This window comes from Coptis chinensis, chromosome 4 (assembly GCF_015680905.1).
Source record: "Coptis chinensis isolate HL-2020 chromosome 4, ASM1568090v1, whole genome shotgun sequence".
NCBI classification, from domain to species: domain Eukaryota; kingdom Viridiplantae; phylum Streptophyta; class Magnoliopsida; order Ranunculales; family Ranunculaceae; genus Coptis; species Coptis chinensis.
The window spans coordinates 102,566,294-102,590,053 of NC_141459.1; the positions used below are offsets into that span (position 1 = coordinate 102,566,294).

A 23,760-nucleotide genomic window follows, 5' to 3' on the forward strand; every position below is an offset into this window, starting at 1 on the left:
CACGAGATGACAACAAATATTATACATACATTCATTGTATTTAATAGCATCATTTGTTTATAATTCATCACGTCATTTTTTAAAACTTAATGAACTATATATATTTAGGTCAATACGTGATATCACCCATAATATCACCCCTGCCCAAACAAATTAAAAATACTTAAATAAATAAAATGAAATAAAAATTTACTTACAACTTACGTTTGGATTCGTCTTAAGGCGGTCTTGTTATAAGCGGGTAACGAGGGTCGTTATAGTTCAAACGATACTCTCCCATAGGTAATACCTCGTGCACGATGTTAATTGACCTCAAGTAGTCGAGTAGACAATCATCAGCAATTATAATGTTGCAGTCATCATTTGTATCCATCAAAGACCATTAATACTGAGTAGTTGAGAATGCTCCTAGTGACCCACGTCAGCCCCCATTTTTTCTCTGAGACTGACACATCATATTTTACAATAATTCGGCATAAAAAAGGGAATTCTACGCCTTTTTTTGCGGATTTCAATTGTTCGTAACCCAAAATAGATAAAAACCTCCCATGCTCTTTTTTCAATTCTACAAAACACTCCCCAAAAAAAAAAAAAAAAAAAAAAAATCATCTCTTCAAACCCTCTCTCTTATTGTTCTCTTCTTCCAAAATTAAACTAAGAATGATAGAGTGATGTCAAAATTATGTTGAGTCAAGACCGGGAACCTTTTGCCAATGCCATTGCAAATGTCATTGACAATGATCTTATTCAGGTGAATATTGAGTTTGCGCTCTCTCTTTTTCTTTTTTTTTATTTGTTTTTGAAGGAAATATGGTGACGGTGGCAATGGGCGTGATTTGGGCCTTAAACGGCAACGCATAATTGATCAGCCTCCATCCTTTTATGGGGCGCCACCCGGTTCCAGTTTCATGTGCAGTGCTTCTCCACCACCTCCTCCTTCATATGCTTACAGTGCTCAACCACCACCACCTTTTCTGTTGTCTGATTGCGCGGACTCCCCTTTGATTGCACTAAACCAGATATCGTTGAGTTCTTCAGTGGTCTTGACATAGTTGACATTCTGTTGGTCAACAAGGACAGGAGGTTCAGTGGCGAGGCGTTTTGTGTTCTGGGGTATCCTCTTCAGGTTGATTTTGCTCTTCAAAGAAACAGACAAAGCATGGGTAGGCGATATATTGAGGTTTTTAGGACTAAGAGACAAGAATATTATAGGGCAATTGCATATAGTTTCTTGAAAGAAAATTCCCAATCAATGCGAGCTATAGTTAGGAATGCAGCAGTTGGGGCAAGTTCAGAATTGATTGATTCATTACCCAAACTCGAAATTGTATCGAGTTATAGTGTTGGGATAGATAAGATTGATTTGAACAAGTGTAATGAAAAAGGATTTAGAGTTAGTAATACACCTGATGTTTTGACTGATGATGTTGCTGATTTGGCAATTGCTCTTATTTTGTCTACTTTGAGAAGGATTTGTGAGTCTGATCGGTATGTTAGAAGTGGGCTCCGGAAGAAAGGTGATTTCAAGTTGTCTACTAAGGTGAAAAAAATTCAATCTTTGACTTTATTTCTTGATGTTTTTTTATGAATCTGTTGATTTGCTTACAAAGGGTAGATTATAATTTGATATGTTAAGGGTTGACTTTTTATGATGGTCTGAGTTTTGTTAGCATTTACATAGGATACCCTTTGTTGAGTTGTTCATCTGTTGAGTTGGACAGCTTTAATTTGTTGTTGTTCATTATTCCACTTTCAATGATCCTGCTAATGTATTTATGTTGTTTTATATGATCCCGGATGTAGGTATGAGTCAAGAGTAGTTTTGACTCGCTTATTGAAGTATAAAAGTGTTGTGTGTTGGTGATGTTTCTCTTAATGTAGAATATCCGCTTTCAATAATGTATGTTCAAACCAGGAAGATGGATATAATTGCTTAAAAGGCTTTTTTAGGATAATAATTCATTAGTTACTTGCATGGGTTTCCAATTTTAACAAACATATTGGGTTACATGATCAATAATATTACATGTGTTTTATTCCAAACGTGGCAAAGAAGTGTAATGTTATGTGGGTTGAAGATCCTTAACAAACAATTTGATGAACTATTCGACCGATTTCTTTTTTAAGTACACCTTAACTTATTGTACCTGTATCGATAAATGACTATGCCTCTTTTTCACAGAAATTGGCATCAACATTCTTCTCATTCTCAAAATTTCTCGGTAGTGAACTATAAGGTTTGATGCATTCAGAGGGGATGAAGCTATCTATTTTTCCATGTCAGTTTACCGCCTTTTAAGGTTTACTGTTGCATTCTCCTCCAACTTCTTTTTACGTAAACATACATTGTTTATACACTTAGATTTTTTTTTATTGGTATGCACATATTACTTATTCATAGTTGCTTCAGGCTCCGAAATCCAAATGTGTGTTTTATTTATTCATTGATTTTATCTTGGGACTCTAGCAGGAACTCTAAGTGCATCCATTTGCTGTAAAGCTCACTAGGTAAATTTCTGTTTTTATTTTAGGTTTTGTATCTATTTTACTGTTTTAGGATGTGCTTCTATTCTGGGAAACATTAGTCTGAAATACCTCTATTCAAAACTCAAAATATTGCTTTCAATATTTCCTAAAAGTTGATTTTCTACCAATATGTCACATCAGTCTTAACTCTTAAGTGTATAAAGTCAAAATCAGTTGATGCTCCTTGAGAATATCCTTGAAAGTGGAAATAAAAAATGCTTTGTGAAATACAGTAGGATTGCAAGACGGTCATGTTTGTTCAAATCAGCCCAAGTTTTGCAGACTCAGTAGAGACCCTCTATTCGCTGAACTTCACAAGTCGGGGAGGCACCGACCTTATATCGCCCATTTATCGAAGCCCGCTCAAGCGATTGAAGCGGGTACTAAATTGGTCTATGAGACTCAGTCCTGAACTCTAGAAGCCAGAGCAGAGTAGGTCACTTTGTTTTGGTGAGTATCAGTATCTCGCTTTTTTATTCACGATTTACACATTAGGGGTCAACGTTATTTATCAATTCAGAGAAAGATTAGTCAGACCTCCCTCACCAGAGAAGCAACGAAATATTTATGAAAGGAACCTCATCAGATGTCACTGAAACCGGACGCAACAGAGTTGAAATGGTTGGTAGGGTGAGCGGAACAGTTAAAGATATGAAACAGATGCAAATGATGGCTATATTGCTTCAGAGTCGAGGATATCAGACTACAACCAATCTTCAAGTGTTCATTCAAAGAGAGAGAGACTGCTGAACTACACTAAATACAGTAAGTGTTGCGCTCCGGCCTTTGCCCCTTCCTTACCGTTTCTCTTGGTTCGCTCTTGGTTGGCCGAGCTCGAAGCTGATGTCTTCGCAGCCTTTGCTCGATCAAAGGCATCTTTCTTTGAGCATGGACATACACATAACAAGCAGATTCTTAGGAGTTGTATGTTCAAGTACAAGCAGATGGTATGTTTCTCATATCTGCACTAATACTATCAAAAGGGTTTTTCGTATCGAAGGTACTTATTCTTGATGGTTGTATAAATGCTTCCCTTTTCTTATGTTATGAGCAAACTGAGAAGCAAAGGCAGGATTAGAGGGTAATAATGAAATTACATAATAACTTCCAATCATTGCAGCTGAGGTATGCTGCTTGTGAACAACTCTGCAGAAGTCTTCAAGAGAAGGTAAAGATAACGACTTGAGAATATTGATTAAATTATTTTTATCCGCGGATCTAATCAAAGTTTTAACTTCTATTTTGCACTTTTGATGAAATGGGATTTCATACCAAAATCATAAAGTATGGACATAGAAAAAGCCACCACTTGGACCCTCCAACTTGAGGCCTCCAAGAGCCATCACTAGCCTTCCTTCAATGTCCAAGATCCCCTATAAAACAAGCACTGAAATTCTGATGTAACCAAGGCGAGTCTCAATTGCAGTGCGGCCTCCTCAAGCTTCAACTCAGGTTTATCAGCCTAGAAGGCGGGTCTCAATTGCTACCCTTCGCTTAGACTCACACATGTTATCTACAATGAACCAGTTGATTATTTGACTATTCCGAACTTGATTCCCCCCAGCCCAAAATGGCTAGAGTCACACATGCCTACGAAACGATTGCAGTCGTCCATGTTGAATACAATGAGAAAAGAAAAATGTTATTCTATATATATTCCAATATAGAATAGCAACCATGCTTCTTACCATTGCATAATGTTTTGCATCTTACAGGTCTTGCATTCATCTGAATCCAACAAAGTTCCTCCATCACATCTAAATGCTCTAGAAGAGGATTACACCAACAGTAGCACAAAGGTTAACATCAACAATACATGTTTCTTTCTTCATTAGCTATTTGCCTATGTCCTGTTTCTAAGACAAATATATTCTCTCTTATCTAATGGATTATACAAAAATGAACTAACATACAGGCTGTTAAATACCTATTCAAATATATTTATTCCCAACGTGAAAAAGCAGCTAAGATCAAATTGATCGAAGAGGAAGCCAATACTGAAAAATACACTTATCGTATTGAAGTTGGTTTATGAATAAATTATGTATTTTTTTCACTAACGAATTTGATAATACTTATATCAATGTACTTACTTTCATTTCTTTTTTCAATCCCAATTGTTTCATAGAAATAATGTTGTTTTAGATTTCATTTACAGAATTCATTCAATACATACCAGACAGACATTGTCACTATTCTAATGTAATTGCGTTCATTTATTTTTTTTAATCCACAACATTTTTTTGTAGAAAAAAATTGTTTATAGTTAGCCCACTTTCATGCTTTCTATTCTTTCTATTCTTAGAATGCCCACTTTCATCACACCAATGCACCAAACAAACAAAACTGAAATCTAGAAAGAAGAAAAACACAATGTATGAACAGAAAAACGAAAACATGGTACATTTTCAAGAAACTGAGATTTGGGTGTGTTTGAAACCCTCACATTTCATCTTGAGGTATTAATTTTGTTTTTTTTCAATCTAAAGAAGATGGTGTTTGTTGGCCCACGCGCCAACCCTTCTTTTTTCTCTGTTTTTTCCACTCTCCTATGGTACTTTGCGTTTCAGATATCGAAGCATTATTAAAACTTAAGGAATCATTTAAAGATGCGAAGGAACTTGATTCTTGGAACCCGGATACACTCCCTTGCAATGAAACGAATCCATGGACTGGAGTTATTTGTTATAAAGACATTGTGTATGGTCTTCGATTAGGCGACATGGGTCTCTCTGGTAGTATTGATATCATCGCGTTACAGGATATAGGCAGTCTTAGGAGTATCAGTTTCATGAATAATAGTTTCACAGGTCCGATTCCTGAATTCAATCATCTTGGCGCTTTAAAGGCTTTGTATTTATCAGATAATGCATTTTCGGGGGGAATCAAAGTGGACTACTTCTTGAAAATGGAATCATTGAAAAAGTTGTGGATGTCGGATAATAAATTTATAGGGCCAATTCCAATATCTTTAGCTTAAGTTGATTTTAATCTCAAGGAGTTGATCTTGAAGGAAACCAGTTTGTGGCCTAACCTTCACTTCACTACGGCATTGACGTCCCTCAATTTTCTAATAACAATTTGGAGGGCCAAATTGACCGGGTTTATCTAAATTCAATGCAAGTTCCTTTCTAGGCAATCTTTGGCCTTTGTGGGAAACCGTTGAGTGTGGAATGTAAAGTAGTCCCACCAATGATACCACCGAATCAAGACAGTTACGTAAGCAGGCACCTCTATCGTTAAAAGATGAAGCGAAAGTGTAACAGCCGCAATTGTGTGACCTTGGTTTTAGTGATTCTTACTCTAGCCGTGGCAACAATTATTGTGGTTAAGAGAAGAAGGAATTTGATGTGCTTGGGGCGCGGTTTCCATGAGCCAATAGAGTTGCACATGCCACCATCGGCTTCAACTAGCAAGGAAGTTGAGTCGGCCACAATTTCCACAAGAGGTATAACATCGGTGAAAAAAGGGTCACAAAAGTGGTAAGGGGTCAATTTTGGGCACTCCTCTTTCTTGGGATTACTTGATCCGATAAAATTTATCGGTATGTTTTCACCAAATCTATTCTTTTTTTGTTTTCGAAAGAATCAACGACTTCAAGGTAAGGTAAGTTCCAAAATCATCAAGAGAGTGAACCGGTGTAGCCATTTCGGTCTAGAATGATTTATGTGACTCGGCTTTTCTCGACACAACAATGTCACATCTGAATCCACAAGTGAAGTGTTCACTATAGATGTGGTCACATGGATCCAGTTTGAAGTCCCATGAGCTCACACAAGATCCAGGAGTCACTGAAGAAGGATCAAATCTCTTTTTCAGCTGTTTTAAGACTTCTATATCTCCCCAATGAGTTCTTGAATCTCCCTTTATGAACAGCTCTGAAATTGTAATAACTAACACTAGAACGATAGATAGAGAGAAGTATGATGTACCCATTTCTTCTCTCCCAAACTTCTTTTTGTTCTTCAGAGATTTTCTTTTTTTGTGTCTGTTAGATCTCTATAGATAAGAGAGAGAGAAGTCAAGAAATGCAGAGATAAAGAAGTATTGTATGCATCATACACCCATGAGTTTGTATGACAAATGCCGATGATCAGAATAATAATACACTCTAAGGCCCATTAATACAAAAATAGAGCCTTTTAACCTCATCAATTATTGGCGTTGACATATAGAAAAGGTGCAATCTACTACTATAAAGAGAGAACGTTATAGGATGAGAACCCCATGTGGTTGGCGGATGCTCGCGCTTAACAGGATAGATGCTTTTACCCGGGGTTCATGTCCTCACATATTGTGTCGGCAGGCTTGGAAAAGAGTCATATTAGTAGGGCTATGAATTGATGTTCATGAAAGCCTAAAGTACCTTTATTGCGCTGTCTAGCCACTGATAAACACACTCTTTACACGTTTATTGATTTCAGTTACTTATTTTCTTAAGTCCGAGGTCCACAGTCCAACGTCCGTATATTCGTACGTTTTAGTCAAGTTACCTTACTCACGTGGGATTGGTAGGATAGGTCGAGTAAGGGATCGTCCAAACCTTAGGGCTCGGATAGGTTCACAACTGGAATTACAACTTTTAGTGAGTAGGATTTTTAGGTTTCTTTTTAGTTGGTTTTAATTAAATTAACGGTAATGTAAATTACTACGGCGATTAAATGTAGGTAAACAAAATTAGAGAAACAGGGAGAGAGTTAATCATGCTCATGCAAGAATTATTTTTCAACAGTTTTTATTACCAAATCACTACATCTCTAGTTCGCCTCCGTTTTAGGAGACGGCGCGAAAGTATTGATCCCTAGTGCATGCCCACATCTCTAGGTCGATTTCACTAGCATAAGGAGTTTCAATAATACCTCATCTCGGTATATTATTTCAGCTCGGCTCGATTTCACATCACCGACGAATTGGGAGAGTCGCCCGACACGCAGAGTCGCGACGCTTGAGACATTTTGGTCGCGACGCTAGATCGCCCCGAGCATCAATGATCCAACTTTGTACAGTCTCGGCAATTTGGGACCGGATGTTAATTCTATGCCTAATTCCTAAGTAGTGATTCTAGAATATTAACGAGTTAATCCGGATTTTCACACGAAGTAAAGATAACCCTCCCCGAGGGGATTAGCTCATCATCATAGAAGGAATAATAAAACTTGAGCGGGAAACTTCAAATATTCCCGTATTCCCGTACTTCGATGCATGTTTTATCATTATATTCATTTTAATTGCGAAAACCTACAAAAGTACGAAAATATAATTATTACATGATTATTAAATACATAATTGACCAAAATGCTATGTCTCTCGAGGTTTAATATTACAGTTTTGGGTGCTTATCACACCACCCCCAAACAGCACTTTGCTTGTCCTCAAGCAAAGAAGAGACATTAAAACGATAAGTGGTAAAAATGTGTTGTCTAAGCTAAATCTCATTTCGCAGAGTGCGGTTGCATTGAAGGTATGCAACAAGGCCTTGAACCACTAGGAATTCCCTAGTGGACGAAGTTATAGCCCTCGCGGAGAGTTTTCGAGATAAGATACTCACAAACTTCATTTATACTACAACGACTCAGTAACAAAGGCTTGTTTCCTTAATTAATCTCAGGTATCTAGACATCTCACTAGCAGGGGAAACAAGGATTTGTCTTTCGAAATTCAAGTTAATATACATACAATAATTGAAACATCTACGTATGAGTATGCATGCAGTAATCTAATAATGAAATGTACGAGCATGGCCGTTTCTGGATCCTTTGGATAGCGTCCTTAATTAGGTTCTCACGGTGTATGTGTCGAAATACAATTTCTCTCTTATTTTTCCACTCAAGCTTGCTATATCCAAGCAGGTGTGGCACACGCGTTTCCTCACATACTCAATGATAGCGGTTAGAGGAGCCGAGGGTCGAGAAGTCACAATTACTACTTATTATCACACTATCCTATTCCTAATTGAGCTAGAGGTCTTTATTAGGTGTTATGGGGCTTAGGTGGTAGTGTAGAAAAAAATGGAATGGAAAATTCAAAAATGATAAGTATGAGAGAATAAGGTCTTGAGATATTTATACTAGAGAATCCTTATTTTCTTTCCTCGCTTCTAATATGGGTTTCCATACTTGGATTTTTCAAGCTTTTGTATTCCTTTTGATTTGATTTTTTTTTTTTGGGGAATTCTAACCTTGACATTTCTTTTGATTTTTGGAAACATATATATATATATATATATATATATATATATATATATATATATATATATATATATATATATATATATATATATATTTATATTTATTTATTTATTTTTTTTTCCTAAAAACAGAAACCGATTTTTGATTTGTGACAAGGTTTTTCTCTTCATTTTTCTGCAAGACTTCATCCTATTTCTCATACTCATCATCTAGGTAGGCTTATTTATTTGTGGTTACTAGATGGGTAATGATTTTTTGGTGAAGTAGAAAGGATTAATGAAAGGTTCGAAAGGGGCGACTAGCGGTAATTTTTACAGTGTGAATTTTGACTATATTGATTCAAAGAAGGCCTAAATTCTCACCTAGGATTTGGGTAGTGATCAAGTAAGTAGGCGTGTGAACTTCTCTATTAGGAAGAACTACTCCTCCGTGTCATTACTCATATATCATACATTTTGAGGCTTTTGGTTAGATTTCTACGGGATATGGAAACTAAGTTATCTAACCGTGGGTCCCGTAAACTTACTGGCCGTGTGTACATTTAATGATAGTCAGTGCATGAATGCTTATGAAAAGATGTAAAAACTATTGCATACGTATTAAATTAAGTTTCTAAGAACAAGTCCTAATTTTGATGCTAGGGTAAGATTTCTAAATATTTTTCATCATAGAAAGAGAAACGAGAATTTGTCACTAATTACATTTATTTAGACATTAAGTAAACTATATACAACTATGCATGCCTAATTTTTGCAAAAGGTTCTCACCACCCCCAAACATTCGGACACTGTGTCCTCAAAGTGTTAAGAAGAAGAAAGAGTATACCTGCGAGGCTTTGAGCAAAAATATAGCTGACATCTTCCACAGAAATTTATTGTAACACACTATATATTATACATCATAAAAGTAGAAACACACTGTTAGAGTAGCACCCCGTTAGGTTATTTATTTATTTCACATCAAAACGTAAAACAAATATGTACATGCATCAACTCACATTGCCCCTAACCTTGAATGGGGGATAGTCCCTCCTTGCCTCGCCCCCTGTAGAAATGCCATTCCTTTGCATCCCGCCAATCTATCATAGCTTTCGGACTTCACTCCACTTCCTCTTCTTTGCATTGTCTAGATGAGCTATCATTTTATCATCATTAGGGAAAGAACAAACTTTTTAAGATACCTTGCAGGCGTGTCCATGTCCGAAATCATAAAAGAACGAATTATCTTGTTTGTTGGACACATAGATTCGACCTTTACCCCAAATTCCGAAAGGTGGCCGCAAACTCGGGGAATACGCCCTCACTATCCTACATACATCAGAATCGCGGGGGTGATATAGTGTTGCTTTGAAAAGACGGCCTTCTTAAGATTCTCAATTACTAGTTTCAGAATGTCGAAGGTGGTATGTTCGGGCCAATGCATGGAATGTCTTACATGCCGACTTTGATGCGATGGAAAAATGCCAATCCCCATGATGTTGAAGATAAATAACATGGCGGTTCCAACATTCATGGTCATATCTTGGCTAGTGGAATAGTGAATTCGCCATCGGCCCGGCAAACGCAGACGTTCTTTTGACGCGGGCAAGGCCATCGCCATACCGGCAACAAAATCTTTCCCTAGAATAGTCATTAAGGTCATTCTCTATCATGTATTGAATGGGGAGATCCGGGTGAAGAGGAGGAAGGTCTAGAGCCATAGCCATTTGTTGGCTCATAAAAGCGCGATGTCGGGTGTTACCAATACGTGAGTGTAAACCCATTCAAAGGGAAACCCGGACACCGGTGGTAGATCTTCCATGTTATCATAAAAATAAGTTGCCAAACCGGGGAGTATGTCTGCTCGGGTGTAGAATGAGAGAGTTCCAACCAACTTGAGTGATGTAGTCTACGAAAAGATGTCCATATGCTTGGGAGAATTCAAAGAATGAATGGAAAGATTGTTCGGAATCATCTTTGGAGTTTCCCATTGTGAAAAAAAAAATTGTGACCTGTTTAGACAAGGATAAACAAATATTAGAGTATGATGAGAATAATTAAGTAAAACAAATTACCATAACTTAAAAATTAAAAACTAAAAGGAAAATGATAAATAATATAGAATTGCAAAATTTAAATGGTTTCATTGGCCCAAGTAACGGCGATGATCCTTTTGTGGGAGGGATCCGTTTATAAGATTTTCTATGCCGTCAATCCGTGCAACAGCCTGTTGCAACATTTTGCTTTCTGTTTGGTAAATCTCGGCGTGGTTCTCCATTATGAGAGTGTGATTTGCCAAGAACTGGTTGTGGATGTGCAAGAATTGTGCTTGTTCCTCTTCGTTTATTGTCCGCAGGTCTTGAAATTCAAGAAGGCTGGTGATAATAATGTTCTGACGTTTGAATAATGTCATCAGTCCTTGTTGAATTAAGCGAAGCCCTTCCATGGGATTAAATACGTTGCATAATGCATTTTCATGAAAGATGTTATCGGTGGAACAATTTTCGTTGGTTCCTGCACCGACATGGTTCTTTTGCAACGTCGGGGTTCGAGAATCCGTTCCTACATACCGAGTGAATGGTAAGAATGTTAGGCTCAAGAGGTGTGTGAGGAGAAGTACTAGAAAAACCCCAATGTATCATGATAAGTGTCACAATGGTTGGTAAAGGGGCTGTTTTTTTCACGCGTCGCGTCGCATTCCGGAGAAATTTAATAATGCAAAAATCATTGCAGATTAGTCCGCAACACCCGAGTAAATGGAGGAGGGGTTTGGTTATTTGGAAGTCTTGGGCGTCTTTGATGACATTATGAGCTACCCATTGGATCACAGATAATTGGTTCTTTTGCAAAGATCGCCGATAAACAATACGGTTTTTCGGTTGTATTAGCCGTGAAGGATAGTTGCAAACATCGGATGCCGGATATTATCGAAAGGTGAATCGAAGGTGTACTCCTTGGTTTGTAATAGGAATTTGAAGTACCTCGGAGATGATTTCCATAGTTAATTCATGCTCAAGATCCGTTACGGACAAAGAATTGTCCGTTTTGGAAATAACCGCTTTTATAAAATAACAAGACCAATTCTCCGGAATAAAATGTTTGCTTATGGTGTAAAAGAGGGTACCATCCTCAACGTAATATTTCAGTGTAAAAAAAAGGATGAAAAAGACCATTTTGGAAATTTTTCATAAAATTTTGCTCGTGCATGAAACTTCGGAGTGAGGGTCATTAAAGATGGAGTGGTGAAAAATTATTTTGGAAAAAGGGAAGTTAAATTTTGAGGTGTCTATCCTTGTTATAAATAGGCACCCATCCGAAAATGTAAAAGATCGTTTCGTTCCGTGTCATCCGGTAGTTAGACCCGCGTGTATCTTCTAAGATATCATAAAAGTGGATGTAGTGTGGATGAGAAGAATGGGGCATGTGACAAGGAGTGCCCCCTTTTTTTTTTTATATATATATATATATATATATATATATATATATATATATATATATATAGCGTAAGTAGAAGGACAAGGAAAATGTAGATATACTATCACAATAAGATGTAAGAACGCATAACGGTATGGAGACATATCATAATGATATCGAGGAATTAAATACAAACCTAAATACTAGATAGAACTATATGCCACATTAACAACATGACTATAATAAAACAACCGAAAGCATGAAGACTTGAGTAGCATATTCATCTCTGGCCGCTCAAACTTTTCTAGTGCATCCATGATTCTTGAGCTTGGAGTGATCTAAAAACATTTTTTAGAATAAGAAGTGTAGAGGGAAGAATATGAAATGAGTGAATATGGAGGAAGAGTTGAACTTGACTACAACGATTTCCAGAATCCCCGGCAGCGGCGCCATTTGATAAACACACTCTTTACACGTTTATTGATTTCAGTTACTTATTTTCTTAAGTCCGAGGTCCACAGTTCAACGTTCGTATATTCGTACGTTTAGTCAAGTTACCTTACTCACGTGGGATTGGTAGGATAGGTCGAGTAAGGGATCATCCAAACCTTAGGGCTCGGATAGGTTCACAACTGGAATTACAACTTTTAGTGAGTAGGATTTTTAGGTTTCTTTTAGTTGGTTTTAATTAAATTAGCGGTAATGTAAATTACTACGGGCGATTAAATGTAGGTAAACAAAATTAGAGAAACAAGGAGAGAGTTAATCATGCTCATGCAAGAATTATTTTTCAACAGTTTTATTACCAAATCACTACATCTCTAGTTCGCCTCGCTTTCGAGACGACGCCGAGTATTGATCCCTAGTGCATGCCCACATTTCTAGGTCGATTTCACTAGCATAAGGAGTTTCAATAATACCTCATCTACGGTATATTATTTCAGACTCTCGCTCGATTTCACATCACCGGACGAATTGGAGAAATCCGACACTGAATAGTCGCGACGCGAGACATTTTGGGACGCGGATAATCTGGAGCATCGTTAAATTCAACTTTTGCGATCGGCCATTTTGGGACGGATGTTAATTCTATGCCTAATTCCTAAGTAGTGATTCTAGAATATTAACGAAGTCAATCCGATTTTCACACGGCGCATAAGATAACCCTCCCGGGGGGATTAACTCATCATCATAGAAGGAATAATAAAACTTCTTTGTATACATTAAGTAAATAAATGCGTGACGAAATTAAACTAGAAAAGAAATGATCATTATTAAGGGTAAAATAACTTACAATATTTAAGTTCTTTGAAATGGAAATGGCGGAATGTAAGCATCTTGAAGAAGAAAAAAACTAAAAGTAATTTTAAAGCATTAATATCTTTGAAGGGGTAATAATGAAGGCGACCCCCATATATATAGGCGGAGATCAAGGCGGTTTAATTTGATGTTGTTTGTTTGCTAATTGAGTTTTCAAAACTTTGAGAATCAAAGTTTTGTTTTTACCCAATTGTTTTGTCCTTTTTCAGTATTAACGTTTAGATCCGTAGACTTCATTTCAATTCAAACCACTGGTTTGAATTTAGTGCGATGTCTTCTTTCTTGCCGGTGGTACCAAATTGAAACCATCATTTGCCACCTGCCTATGCTGACTCGTCATGCCTTCTAGACCCGCAGAGTGGGTCCAGTGGCGGCACCGATTTTGGCGTTTTTACGACTTTCTGTCCTTGCGCGGAGTTCATCGCCCGGGTCGCTATGGCAGCTTCACTAGCCAACGTCGGCATCTAGATTTATCCGATTTGAGCTTCGGAAGTTTGTTGCTTCTTTATATGTGGACCCGCTCTGCACTGGTTTTGTTCTTTTGGAAACTTCGGCTCTAGTCAGGCTCTGTTGGGCTTCACGGGGGTTGAGTGGGAAACTTCAAATATTCCTGTATTTCCGTACTTGGCAGCTTCACTAGCCAACGTCGGCATCTAGATTTATCCGATTTGAGCCGGAAGTTTTGTCGCTTCTTTATATGTGGACCCGTTCGCAGACCGGTTTTGTTTTTGGAAACTTCGGCTCTAGTCGGGCTCATTGGGCTTCACGGGGGTTGAGCGGGAAACTTCAAATATTCCCGTATTCCCGTACTTCGATGCATGTTTTATCATTATATTCATTTTAATTGCGAAAACCTGCAAAAGTACGAAAATATAATTATTACATGATTATTAAATACATAATTGACCAAAATGCTATGTCTCTCGGGGTTTAATATTACAGTTTTGGGTGCTTATCAGCCACCACATGATGAGACCCTCAGTCCTCGAGATGGCGCAATACGGGCTAATGTCGGAGACAAGTATGTGTTCATTTGCAATTCGTTGAGGTTCCAAGTAGTACATATATACTCATTACTCAAGATGTAAAGGCATAACATAAAGATTTTTTTAAGTGCTTAGAAGCTTCAAGAAGATTGTCCTAAATAATGTCCCAGAAGGCCTGGTAAAAGCTACCAGAGAAGCCATCAAGACCAGGGGCACTGTGACCATCTCAAAGACGGTTTCCTTAAGTTCTTCCAAGGAAGAAATATCAGTCATAAAGTGGTTATCAACTTCATTAACAAGAGAAGACATCAATAAAGTTCTCATCGATGATTGATCCTTTAGAAGATTCCATTTTGAGATAAAGTTGACCGCTTCATTACCCATTTCCTCTTCATCAGAAATATATCTACCCTTGCCATCCTTCATTTTCCTTATGATACTCCTTCGGTATCTATCTTTAGTAGTCGCATATGAAATAGGATGAATTGATAAATATTTCAAAAGCTCGAGGTGAAGGTAACGGTACCCTAACAAGACCAAGCATCACTGTAGACTCCAGGCACCCAAAACGATAAAAAATCTGTTTATAAAAGAAAGCATACTCTGTCACAACCCGCATCCCCTCCACAATGACAAGACCCTTCCAATTACCACGAGAAGAACCTCCAACATGCTCACTCAAGGCCGGTCTCCGTTATCGAACATGGCCTGACGGAATGGAACCAAATGGAATGTCCCCTTGCTTTCTTAGGGATATCAAAGCTCAAAAGAACAAGTCGCAGCGGATTCACCACTCATTAAACCTCTACCGGTGACTCAACGAACTCTCCATCTTTGTCCCTTGGTCCGGTGTCTAATTCGGAGCCATCCGCGGATATGAAGCGAGAAGCGGAAGTGGAGATTCGGTGGTTCCATCGTTTTGGTGAACTCAAAGAGAAGACCTTTACGGATGGATGATACAAACTAGCTTTGGTCGCTTCCACAAGGTGATCTTTGCCGATACCGGGATACATAGATACCCACTAGAAGAGGAATGACTCGAGCTTAGGCATGTACTCATTCACATCGTCATTGATAAAGGCCGAGGATACCCATATGCAGAAAAGAGCTGCGAGACAAGTACCATGGTAAACTATTTATAACTAAGATTAGTAAGCTTCCATCTAGAGAGTCAATTTTTTAAACCAACCCATTGGTTTTCATTTTGCAAGTGTATCCAAGTTTGATCCAAAGAATCTGAAAGCAGGTTCAAAGGCGCGGCGAGTACTCACTTTTACACTACCTACTTTGCAGAGGCTTTGATTGAAGCGGTGATGCATATAAAGGTGTTGTAGCCATCCATGCTTTGCAATGGGAGGAGGGACAGGCTTGAATATGTTCCTCCGCCGCTTTCCACTTTTGCTTTGATGTTGGGATTGTAGAGCAACATCTTTGTCACATTTCTTTGCGGGGATTGGCTGTGGAAAGCCTTAAGCTTTTACGTGCCATCTACTCATCATTTTTGCAGAGAGCTTATAAGCGGGGGCATTTTTCATTTTTAGTATTAGCTTCTTCTTTAGACATGATCTATCTATGACGTAAAAAAATAAATATTGTAGCTTATAACTCACGACAATGGGATAAATAAGTGACTTTTAAGTTCCATACAGGCTGAATTTTACTACTTCCATTTTAGCAATTTCTATCCTTGCAGAACTTTTCTCATGTGCAATCCTTCGTAGGCCATGAGCATAGAGTCATGAGTGTGGTCTTTGTGTCATATCTGTTTTTAGACTGTAATAGTTTTACATTGTAGGTTTATTATCTGTTTTTTTCTTTCATTTAGTTACATCCGATTGTGTAACTTCTTTAGTTATCATACATTGTACCAGGCATTTACTAAGAGGCTCAGTTGACATAAACAAAACAAACATGTTTATAACATTCAGAGCTTTGCATTCAAAGGCTTTCAGAGGTAGGAGAGGGCACATTCAGATTTTAGCATTCAGAAGCTAAAAAAACCAAACTGGTCCCTAACTTTAAATTTCAGACACGCCCACAGATAAATGAGAAGCACATTGCATTCAGAGGCTAAAAAACCAAACGGCCTCTAACTCTAATTTTCTGACACGCTAACAGATAAATGAGACGGTATTCACAACAACATACCCTTCCAAGTGACTAGAGAATAATATCACAACTACAATTATATTAAGATGGCAAACATTTGTGTGGTGCAAATGTGACTTATCTTAGCCCAACCCGGTCTTGAAAATAACTGCCTCAAGGACAAGCTCTTAAAGTTGCATCTACTTTGAAAGACTATAGATATCGGTATCATGTATACGGTTTCTGAAGTAGTCTTAAGTACAAAGAATTGATGGAGCAAATGTCAATCTCCAAAGCAAGTAACCTGAATGATCAAATTGATTTGGAAATCTAAAGAAATTACATTTTTGTTGTGATAACTATTATTTGTCTCAATATTTCAATATTGCAAATGGTGCAACATGGTGTACAAACAAACATTTATTGTCACCTATGATATTCATCTGGATTTGAAATTGACATCGATTTGTCTTTCGCTACTGCTGATGCATTAGCCAGAAAAAATATACGCATTACACTTACTAGATCAAGGTTTGAGAGCTTGTAATCTCTTAAAAAAAATAGAAAAACATAAACCCTTCAAACAAAGTATTCAATGAATCATTAGCTATCAATATACATATATTATTTATTCATATGTGATTTTAGGCTTTTGAGTCATTAGCTATCTAGGTAGCAAGTCCGGCCATAGGCCGGGCCAAATGGCTAGTTGCTACTAAAAATAGAGTTTGATAAAATCAAATAATTTCGTAAAAATAAAACTCGACGCACACATTATTTTTCGATTGTACGTGCTTACTGTAAGCATAAGTTTATGGTGGCATTAAGAAAATTTTGGGAGTGTGCATTTTATGTCCCTAGTTAAACCCTTTGCAGGAAAATCGTATCATTAATGTTACATTTTCAACTTCTACGGTATAACTTGTTATGTTTGTCATAAAATAGCTGATGAGGGCCACAAAAGACATTAAGCTCAAAATCTCCCCCATGATCCCACAAAAAGTACATGTCCTTTAAACAATTTCAACACACCTAGCTATCAAGTACCAACTATTTACCAAAGAATAACACATTTGCAAACTGCACGTACGTCTTGATTGTCTATTTTTATTAATTTATTAATTTCATTATTATTTTTAGGATTTTGATGGTAATCTCTTAACCTCCTCACAACTCCTAGTCAAAGAACACCATCAAGAGATTGACTGGGTCGTATTTGTGTGTGTATGTTAATTAACTTGGCTTAGGTGCATGATGTAAGTTGGTTAAGTTGTGATCACAAAAAGATTCTTATATGGTCATTGAATTAAATCTTAGATTTTGTCAAGTGTCTGACCATTATTTAGAATTTTTAGTATTTGGTCATACTATTAATAGTAATATTTGTGTTTGGTCCACAAGTAAGTTGCATGTGCAGGGCATTTTAGCCATTTCTAGGAAATTATGGGGTTTTTAGGTTTTGGTCCTCCTAATAATAGAGTAATTAGGCTTTGGTCCAATAATTATCGATTATTACGTTTTGGTCCTCCTAACCGTGAGTTGTCTGTGAGTTGACTTGGTTGACCAACCATGGGTGTCTGCTCATCTCACATATTTTGCTATTACCCACAATACCCTTGATGTGCCTTACACGTGCCTTATTGGTTTTTGAATAAAAAATATAAGACATGTGTCAAAGTCTGGACAAGTAGCCATTGGAATTCAGTTACACCAGGAAATTCAATTTTCTAATTTGTGAGCTAGCCGTTGGAATTCAATCCTATAAGTAAGGTTGTCCATTCAATCCTAAAGGGGAAACAGAAGAGAAGATGGGTGGAAGTGAGGTTGTTGCAGTCATTGCCACTCATAAGGTAAAGTTAGGTTAGTTTAAAAGGACTAAAACCTAAACGATGATATTAACAGAAGGACTAAAAGCTAATTGATGTTTACTGTTTTGCTGGTTTGTTCATTGTGCTATGAAGAGGGCCATTATGCTTCAACATGTTCATACTTTGGCATTTACTGTGATTATGCAACTTGTTATGGCTTTATGAGAGTTATGGCAGTAGGTCACACGAATCAAGGAACTAGGAAATTCAAGTATCTAAAGTGTTCTTGTCCTAGTTGTGATTTTGTGAAATGGATATACTTTGACAAAGAGGTATACCACCAAGTTTGTAACCTCTACAAGGAACAAGTTGAAGTTTGTGAAGAGTGTGAGTTGTGCACTGGTTGTCACCTTCCTAATACGTACTTGTGTCAAGAGTGCGTGAGAGTTGTGAGGAAGAGTGCTATGTGTAAGCTGTTCTAAATATAGTGTGTTCTACTGTAGGTGTAATCTGTGTGGATGTAGTGCTATCAAGTACTCTATTCATACCTTATAAATAAAGTTGTCTGTTTTTAAATAGTACGTCTTTCTAACTGAAACATTACATAACACGAGGTGCTTTTACATATCAAAACATAGTACTGTATTATATAAGATTCTTCAACACAAAAAACATAAAAACCATAGCACTCCAACAGAGCATTGTGATAAGATTCTTGAAAAAAAAACAAAAAAAACAAAAAAAAAATACAAAATAACACTCCAACATCATGTGATGTGAGTGATCTCATTGGGTTTGACTTAAAGGCTTATAGAAGCAAGGAGCACATGTATTCCCTGGTGTACTTGGTGTCTGAACATGACCACCACCACCATCCTCTCCACTATACCAGTAATGAAACCCCTTTGATCCTCTTTTTCCCCTTGGTGGTCTGCTTCCCCTAGGTGCTATCCCTCCTCTCCTAGCTCGATCTTGGCACTTGTTGCCCAACATCTTGTTGATTAGCATTATTCTCATGATGCTCTTGGTGCTCTTGCTGTTGATCGAACATGGTGCTCTTGCTGCTACTGTTGTTGATGAACATGGTGCTCTTGCTGCTGCTCAGCTTGGTTGTGTTGATCATGCTTTTCTTATTGCCCTCCATTTTGAGTCTTTTGTTTGACTAATCAAGATTTAAGAAACATTCATTGATGCAATCATAATTTAAAACAAATGACAATCAGTCAAACATTATTTCATTAAAACACAATCCTAATTAACAAGACAGTACTAATTAACAAGACAGTTCAAACATTCTTCATATAAACATGGCACAATAACATTAAAACATACAGTAGTACCCTATACATAATAGACCCCTACAACAACATTCATCACTCAAACATAAAGTTAATAGACCTTACTTAGCATAGACATAGTTGATCACAAACATAAATACTACTTCAATTTTGGGAGCATAGATCCCTTAGCCTTTAAGGCTTACACAACAACTTTCTTAATTTGGTCTGTTCTGTTGTTCACCACCATGAAGGTCTTCCTCCTTCCCTTTAGATCCATGATTTTCCTCCCAGTTCAGCTCAACCATGTGATCCAACACCATTTTATGTGAACACTTTGGATTAAGATTTATGAATTATTGTCTATAGGTTTCAGCTTGTCTGGCAGAGAAATTGTTGTAAACACCAGGAAGGATGAGATCTTTTAAGTGGGGTGGGTACCAGTCGAATAATGCCAAGTCCCTTTTCTTTACCTTCTACTTTCCCTTTCCCATTGATATGTGTGTGAGAGAGATGTGAAAACGAGAGAAGTGAGAAGTGTGTGAGAGGTATGAAAGTAATATGTTGGTTTTATAGCCCAAAGTCAAGTCTAGCCTTGGAAAATAGACAAGTTTTGAAAACAGACCATGCTTATATGTCTAGTCTAGTTTTGGAAAATAGACAAGTTTTAAAACAAACATGTTAGGGCCCCAATAAAGTTACCTCTTTAGCTTGGTGATGAGCTTGTCTCTTTTGTAGCCTTCTTGCAATTAAGTTCTTGTGTTATGTCCTACTTCACCATATTTCCTACATTTTCTTTTGCCACTAGCCTTTTCTTCATAATTTCCCCTTATCCTTTGTTTCTTTGGCCTCCCTGGTCTTCTCTCATTTGGAGGAGGTAGTACAACATTCTTAGGTTTAATCTGTTTATAAAAAAAAAAAAAATTTATAATCATATTCATTTAGATAACAAATAAATAGAATAGTGTAGATTCAGATAGCAACCTTGTCCCAGTGTTCTTTATTGGCAATTGGATAGATATAACCTGCATAAGTTGCTCTGAATGACTCCACAGTGTAGTAATGACTATATTACCTAAAAAAATATACAAAATATAAGAAGATAATATGAAATACTATAAAACAAAATAATTTACAATAACATAACAACTCACTTGGCCCAACTCTCCTTCTTTGGTTTTCTTGGTCTTATCACCGCTATTGCATGGACACAGGGTATCCCTGTCATTTGCCACACAATACATTCACATGCCATATCAGTAATGTGCACAAGGAAGGAAGGTCTTCCCATTCTTGGTATTGGTGGCCAAAAACTCATTTGGTGTAACTTCTGAAATCTTATACCTAAGATACTTGGCTTCCAACTTTTCAATTACACCTTGTACAGCAGGTACCAAATCACCCTCACTTAGACCAACACCTATCTCTCTTCTATCATACATAAGTGACATAATTGTCAATGTATACTTGTCCACAAACTGTATCAGTGGCTTGTCTCTGATCTTAAGGATCCAAGAATTAAAAGATTCACAACATTTACTTGTGACATCATCAGTCTTTGGTGTTAGATCAAAATATGATCTAGCCCATGTCTTCCTAGATTCCTTCTCTAACCATTTTTTGGCATCCTTGTCTGTCTGCTCTATTGAATCTATAAATGCCTCATGTGTAGTTATCCTGTATGCTTTAGCTGCTCCCCAACATAAACTCTCCAAATAATGACCTTTAAAGATAGTCTTAAAATTTTTGTACATATGTCTGAAACATAACCTGTAATTGAGGTGACCTAATGGTGTGAATATAGGCTATAATATGAGAAAATAAAGTTTAAATATATGATGTAATATACCTGTGATATGCATATGGGAAGTTATTTGCAACACCATCAATGAGACCCTTCTGCCTGTTAGATATAAAAGTGAGTTGTCCTGCTGGATGCTTGTTCAAGTGGGGCTTAAGTAAGCTCAGCATCTTGTTCCAGGTAAACTTATTCTCACCCCTACATATAAAGATAGCAAGTGGAAAAATGTCATTCATTGCATCCATTCCTATAGCACTAAGACAACATCCTCCATACTTGCCCTTAAGAAAGCAACCATCAAGTCTAATGATTGGCCTACACCCCTTCACAAACCCATCTAATGATGCCTTGTATGTGTTGTGGTGTGTATCTTCAAAAGATTAGAGGTGAGGTTCACCATAGATTGTTTAGAGTTTGAATGGTTGGGAGTTGAAGAAAGGAAGGTAGGATTTTAGTTAGAACAAGTTTTTGGTTCTAAGTTATGAAGAACATTGAAAACTAAAGTTGTTTTTGAAGATTGAAAAGACATAAACTTGAAAGCAAATAAAAGAAAATGATTGATTGAAGAAATAACACAAAGAAATAGATTGATTGATTGATTGAAAATGTAAAAACAAGAATAAGATTGAATTGAAAAACAAGAAAGTAAATGACTTAATTGAAAAACTAGACAAGAAAATAAATCCTACATGACATTAGATTAAGTCTAGGTGCATTCTCTATCCCGAACTTTTAGATTATATACCCCTACTTTATGCCTTTTACTGATTTGCCCTTCTACATTACATTTGAGACACCTTGATCAGCTCCTAAATATGCATTTTATTACCTTTATATTGCTGCATTATAATTTTTCTTATGCTTAACAAAAAGACAACTCATAACTTTTATTGTCTTTTTCAGGTTATGGAGTATTTCAGACCACTTATCATAAAAGTTGCATCTTAGCACCAAAAGGAGCCTTAATCACGCTTATTATGAAGACTAGGAGATGATATAAAAAAATGCTAAAAAAGTCAAAGTCAACGATCAAGATCAAAGGTCAAAGCCCTCAACTTAGAAGACCAGAGATGGAGGCCCTTATCTCAAAATATGACATTCTCCCAAACCTACCTTGGTCAAGAAGAAATCAAAAAGCAAAAGAAAAAGCAAAAGCAAAAGTGAAGTGTGAGGTGTCTCATTTGTAATGGAGAAGGGCAAATCTGTAAAATGCAAAAGCAGGGGTACATAAGCTAAAAGCTAGGGAGAGAGAAAGCATCCATTGTTTTAAGGTCCAAGCCATTTTGTTTGTTTAATTTCTTGTCTAGTTTTTCAATTCAAGTTTTTACTTTATTGTTCTTTATTTCCTTTTAATTAAAACTTGTTATTTTCCTTTGTTCTTATTTTAATTTTCAATATTATCTTGTTGTTCCTATTTCAATCTTTAATAAATCTTTCTTTCAATGTTTTCATGTCATTTAAATACCAACAACTAAAGCTTTCATGTTTTCATTAGCTTAAACCAATCTAATCTATACAAGAGTATACATTTCTTCTTCACAACTCCCACACTCAAACTCTAAACAATTTAGGATGAACCTCACTTCTAAACAAACTATTTTGAAGTTACACACCACTACAACTAAAACTTCACACCTCACACCTCATACTTTACTTTATGCTTTTGCTTTTTCCTTTTCTTCTTGATTAAGATAGGTTTTGGAGAAAGCCATCTTTTGAGTTAAGGATAATTATCTCTGGTCTTCTAAGTTGAGGACTTTGACTTGCAGCTCTTTGGTTATGAGTCATTGACCTTTGACCTTTGACTTTTTCAGCACTTTTTCATAGCAACTTCTAGTTTTCATAATAAGCGTGATTAAGTCTCCTTTTGGTGTTAAGCGCAACTTTTATGATAAGTGGTCTGAAATTCTCTATAACCTGAAAAAGACAATAAAAGCTATGAGTTGTCTTTTCACTAAGCATAAGAAGGGCTCTAATGCAGCAATTTAAGGGTAATAAAATGCACATTTGGGAGCTGATCAGTATGCAACAAAGAAACCCATAACTCATCTACAGAATCCTTGTACCACTTTACAATGCTGCTTTCATTCCTTTCCAAAACTTGTTTTTTCATTTATGAAATCACCATGTACCACTCTTCATAATTACCATGCATTTTCTCTAGCAACATGATCCTTGCTTTCCAAGCAGTCCAATAAGATATGTGTACACCATACTCATGATATATCTCATTAAACAAGTTAACTGAGCAAAGGTTGGATGGGCCCTTGCAAATGCTTCCAATTCATTAGCAACCCAAAGAGCTTTGGCTTGCACAACTTTGTTCTCCTCATCAGCTTCACAAGTATGGATGTCATTATACTTCCTGAGCTTC

At 36.9% G+C, this 23,760-nt stretch overlaps 1 protein-coding gene and 1 long non-coding RNA gene across 2 annotated transcripts; one reads left to right on the forward strand and one right to left on the reverse strand.

Annotated features, from left to right (window-relative positions):
• Positions 1 to 606: 606 nt before the first annotated feature.
• On the forward strand, positions 607 to 1,861 carry LOC147506428 (uncharacterized). The gene is made up of 2 exons (XR_015220812.1): positions 607 to 1,540; positions 1,804 to 1,861. It is a non-coding gene; the product is annotated as an uncharacterized LOC147506428 (long non-coding RNA).
• Positions 1,862 to 20,334: 18,473 nt separating this feature from the next.
• Positions 20,335 to 20,840, reverse strand: LOC147506429 (uncharacterized). The gene is made up of 3 exons (XM_086605768.1): positions 20,740 to 20,840; positions 20,570 to 20,651; positions 20,335 to 20,487 (listed from the first exon to the last, which is right to left on the reverse strand). The coding sequence occupies exons 1-3, from the start codon at positions 20,838 to 20,840 to the stop codon at positions 20,335 to 20,337; spliced, it is 336 nt and encodes a 111-aa protein (XP_086461894.1).
• Between the last annotated feature and the right edge of the window lie 2,920 nt (positions 20,841 to 23,760).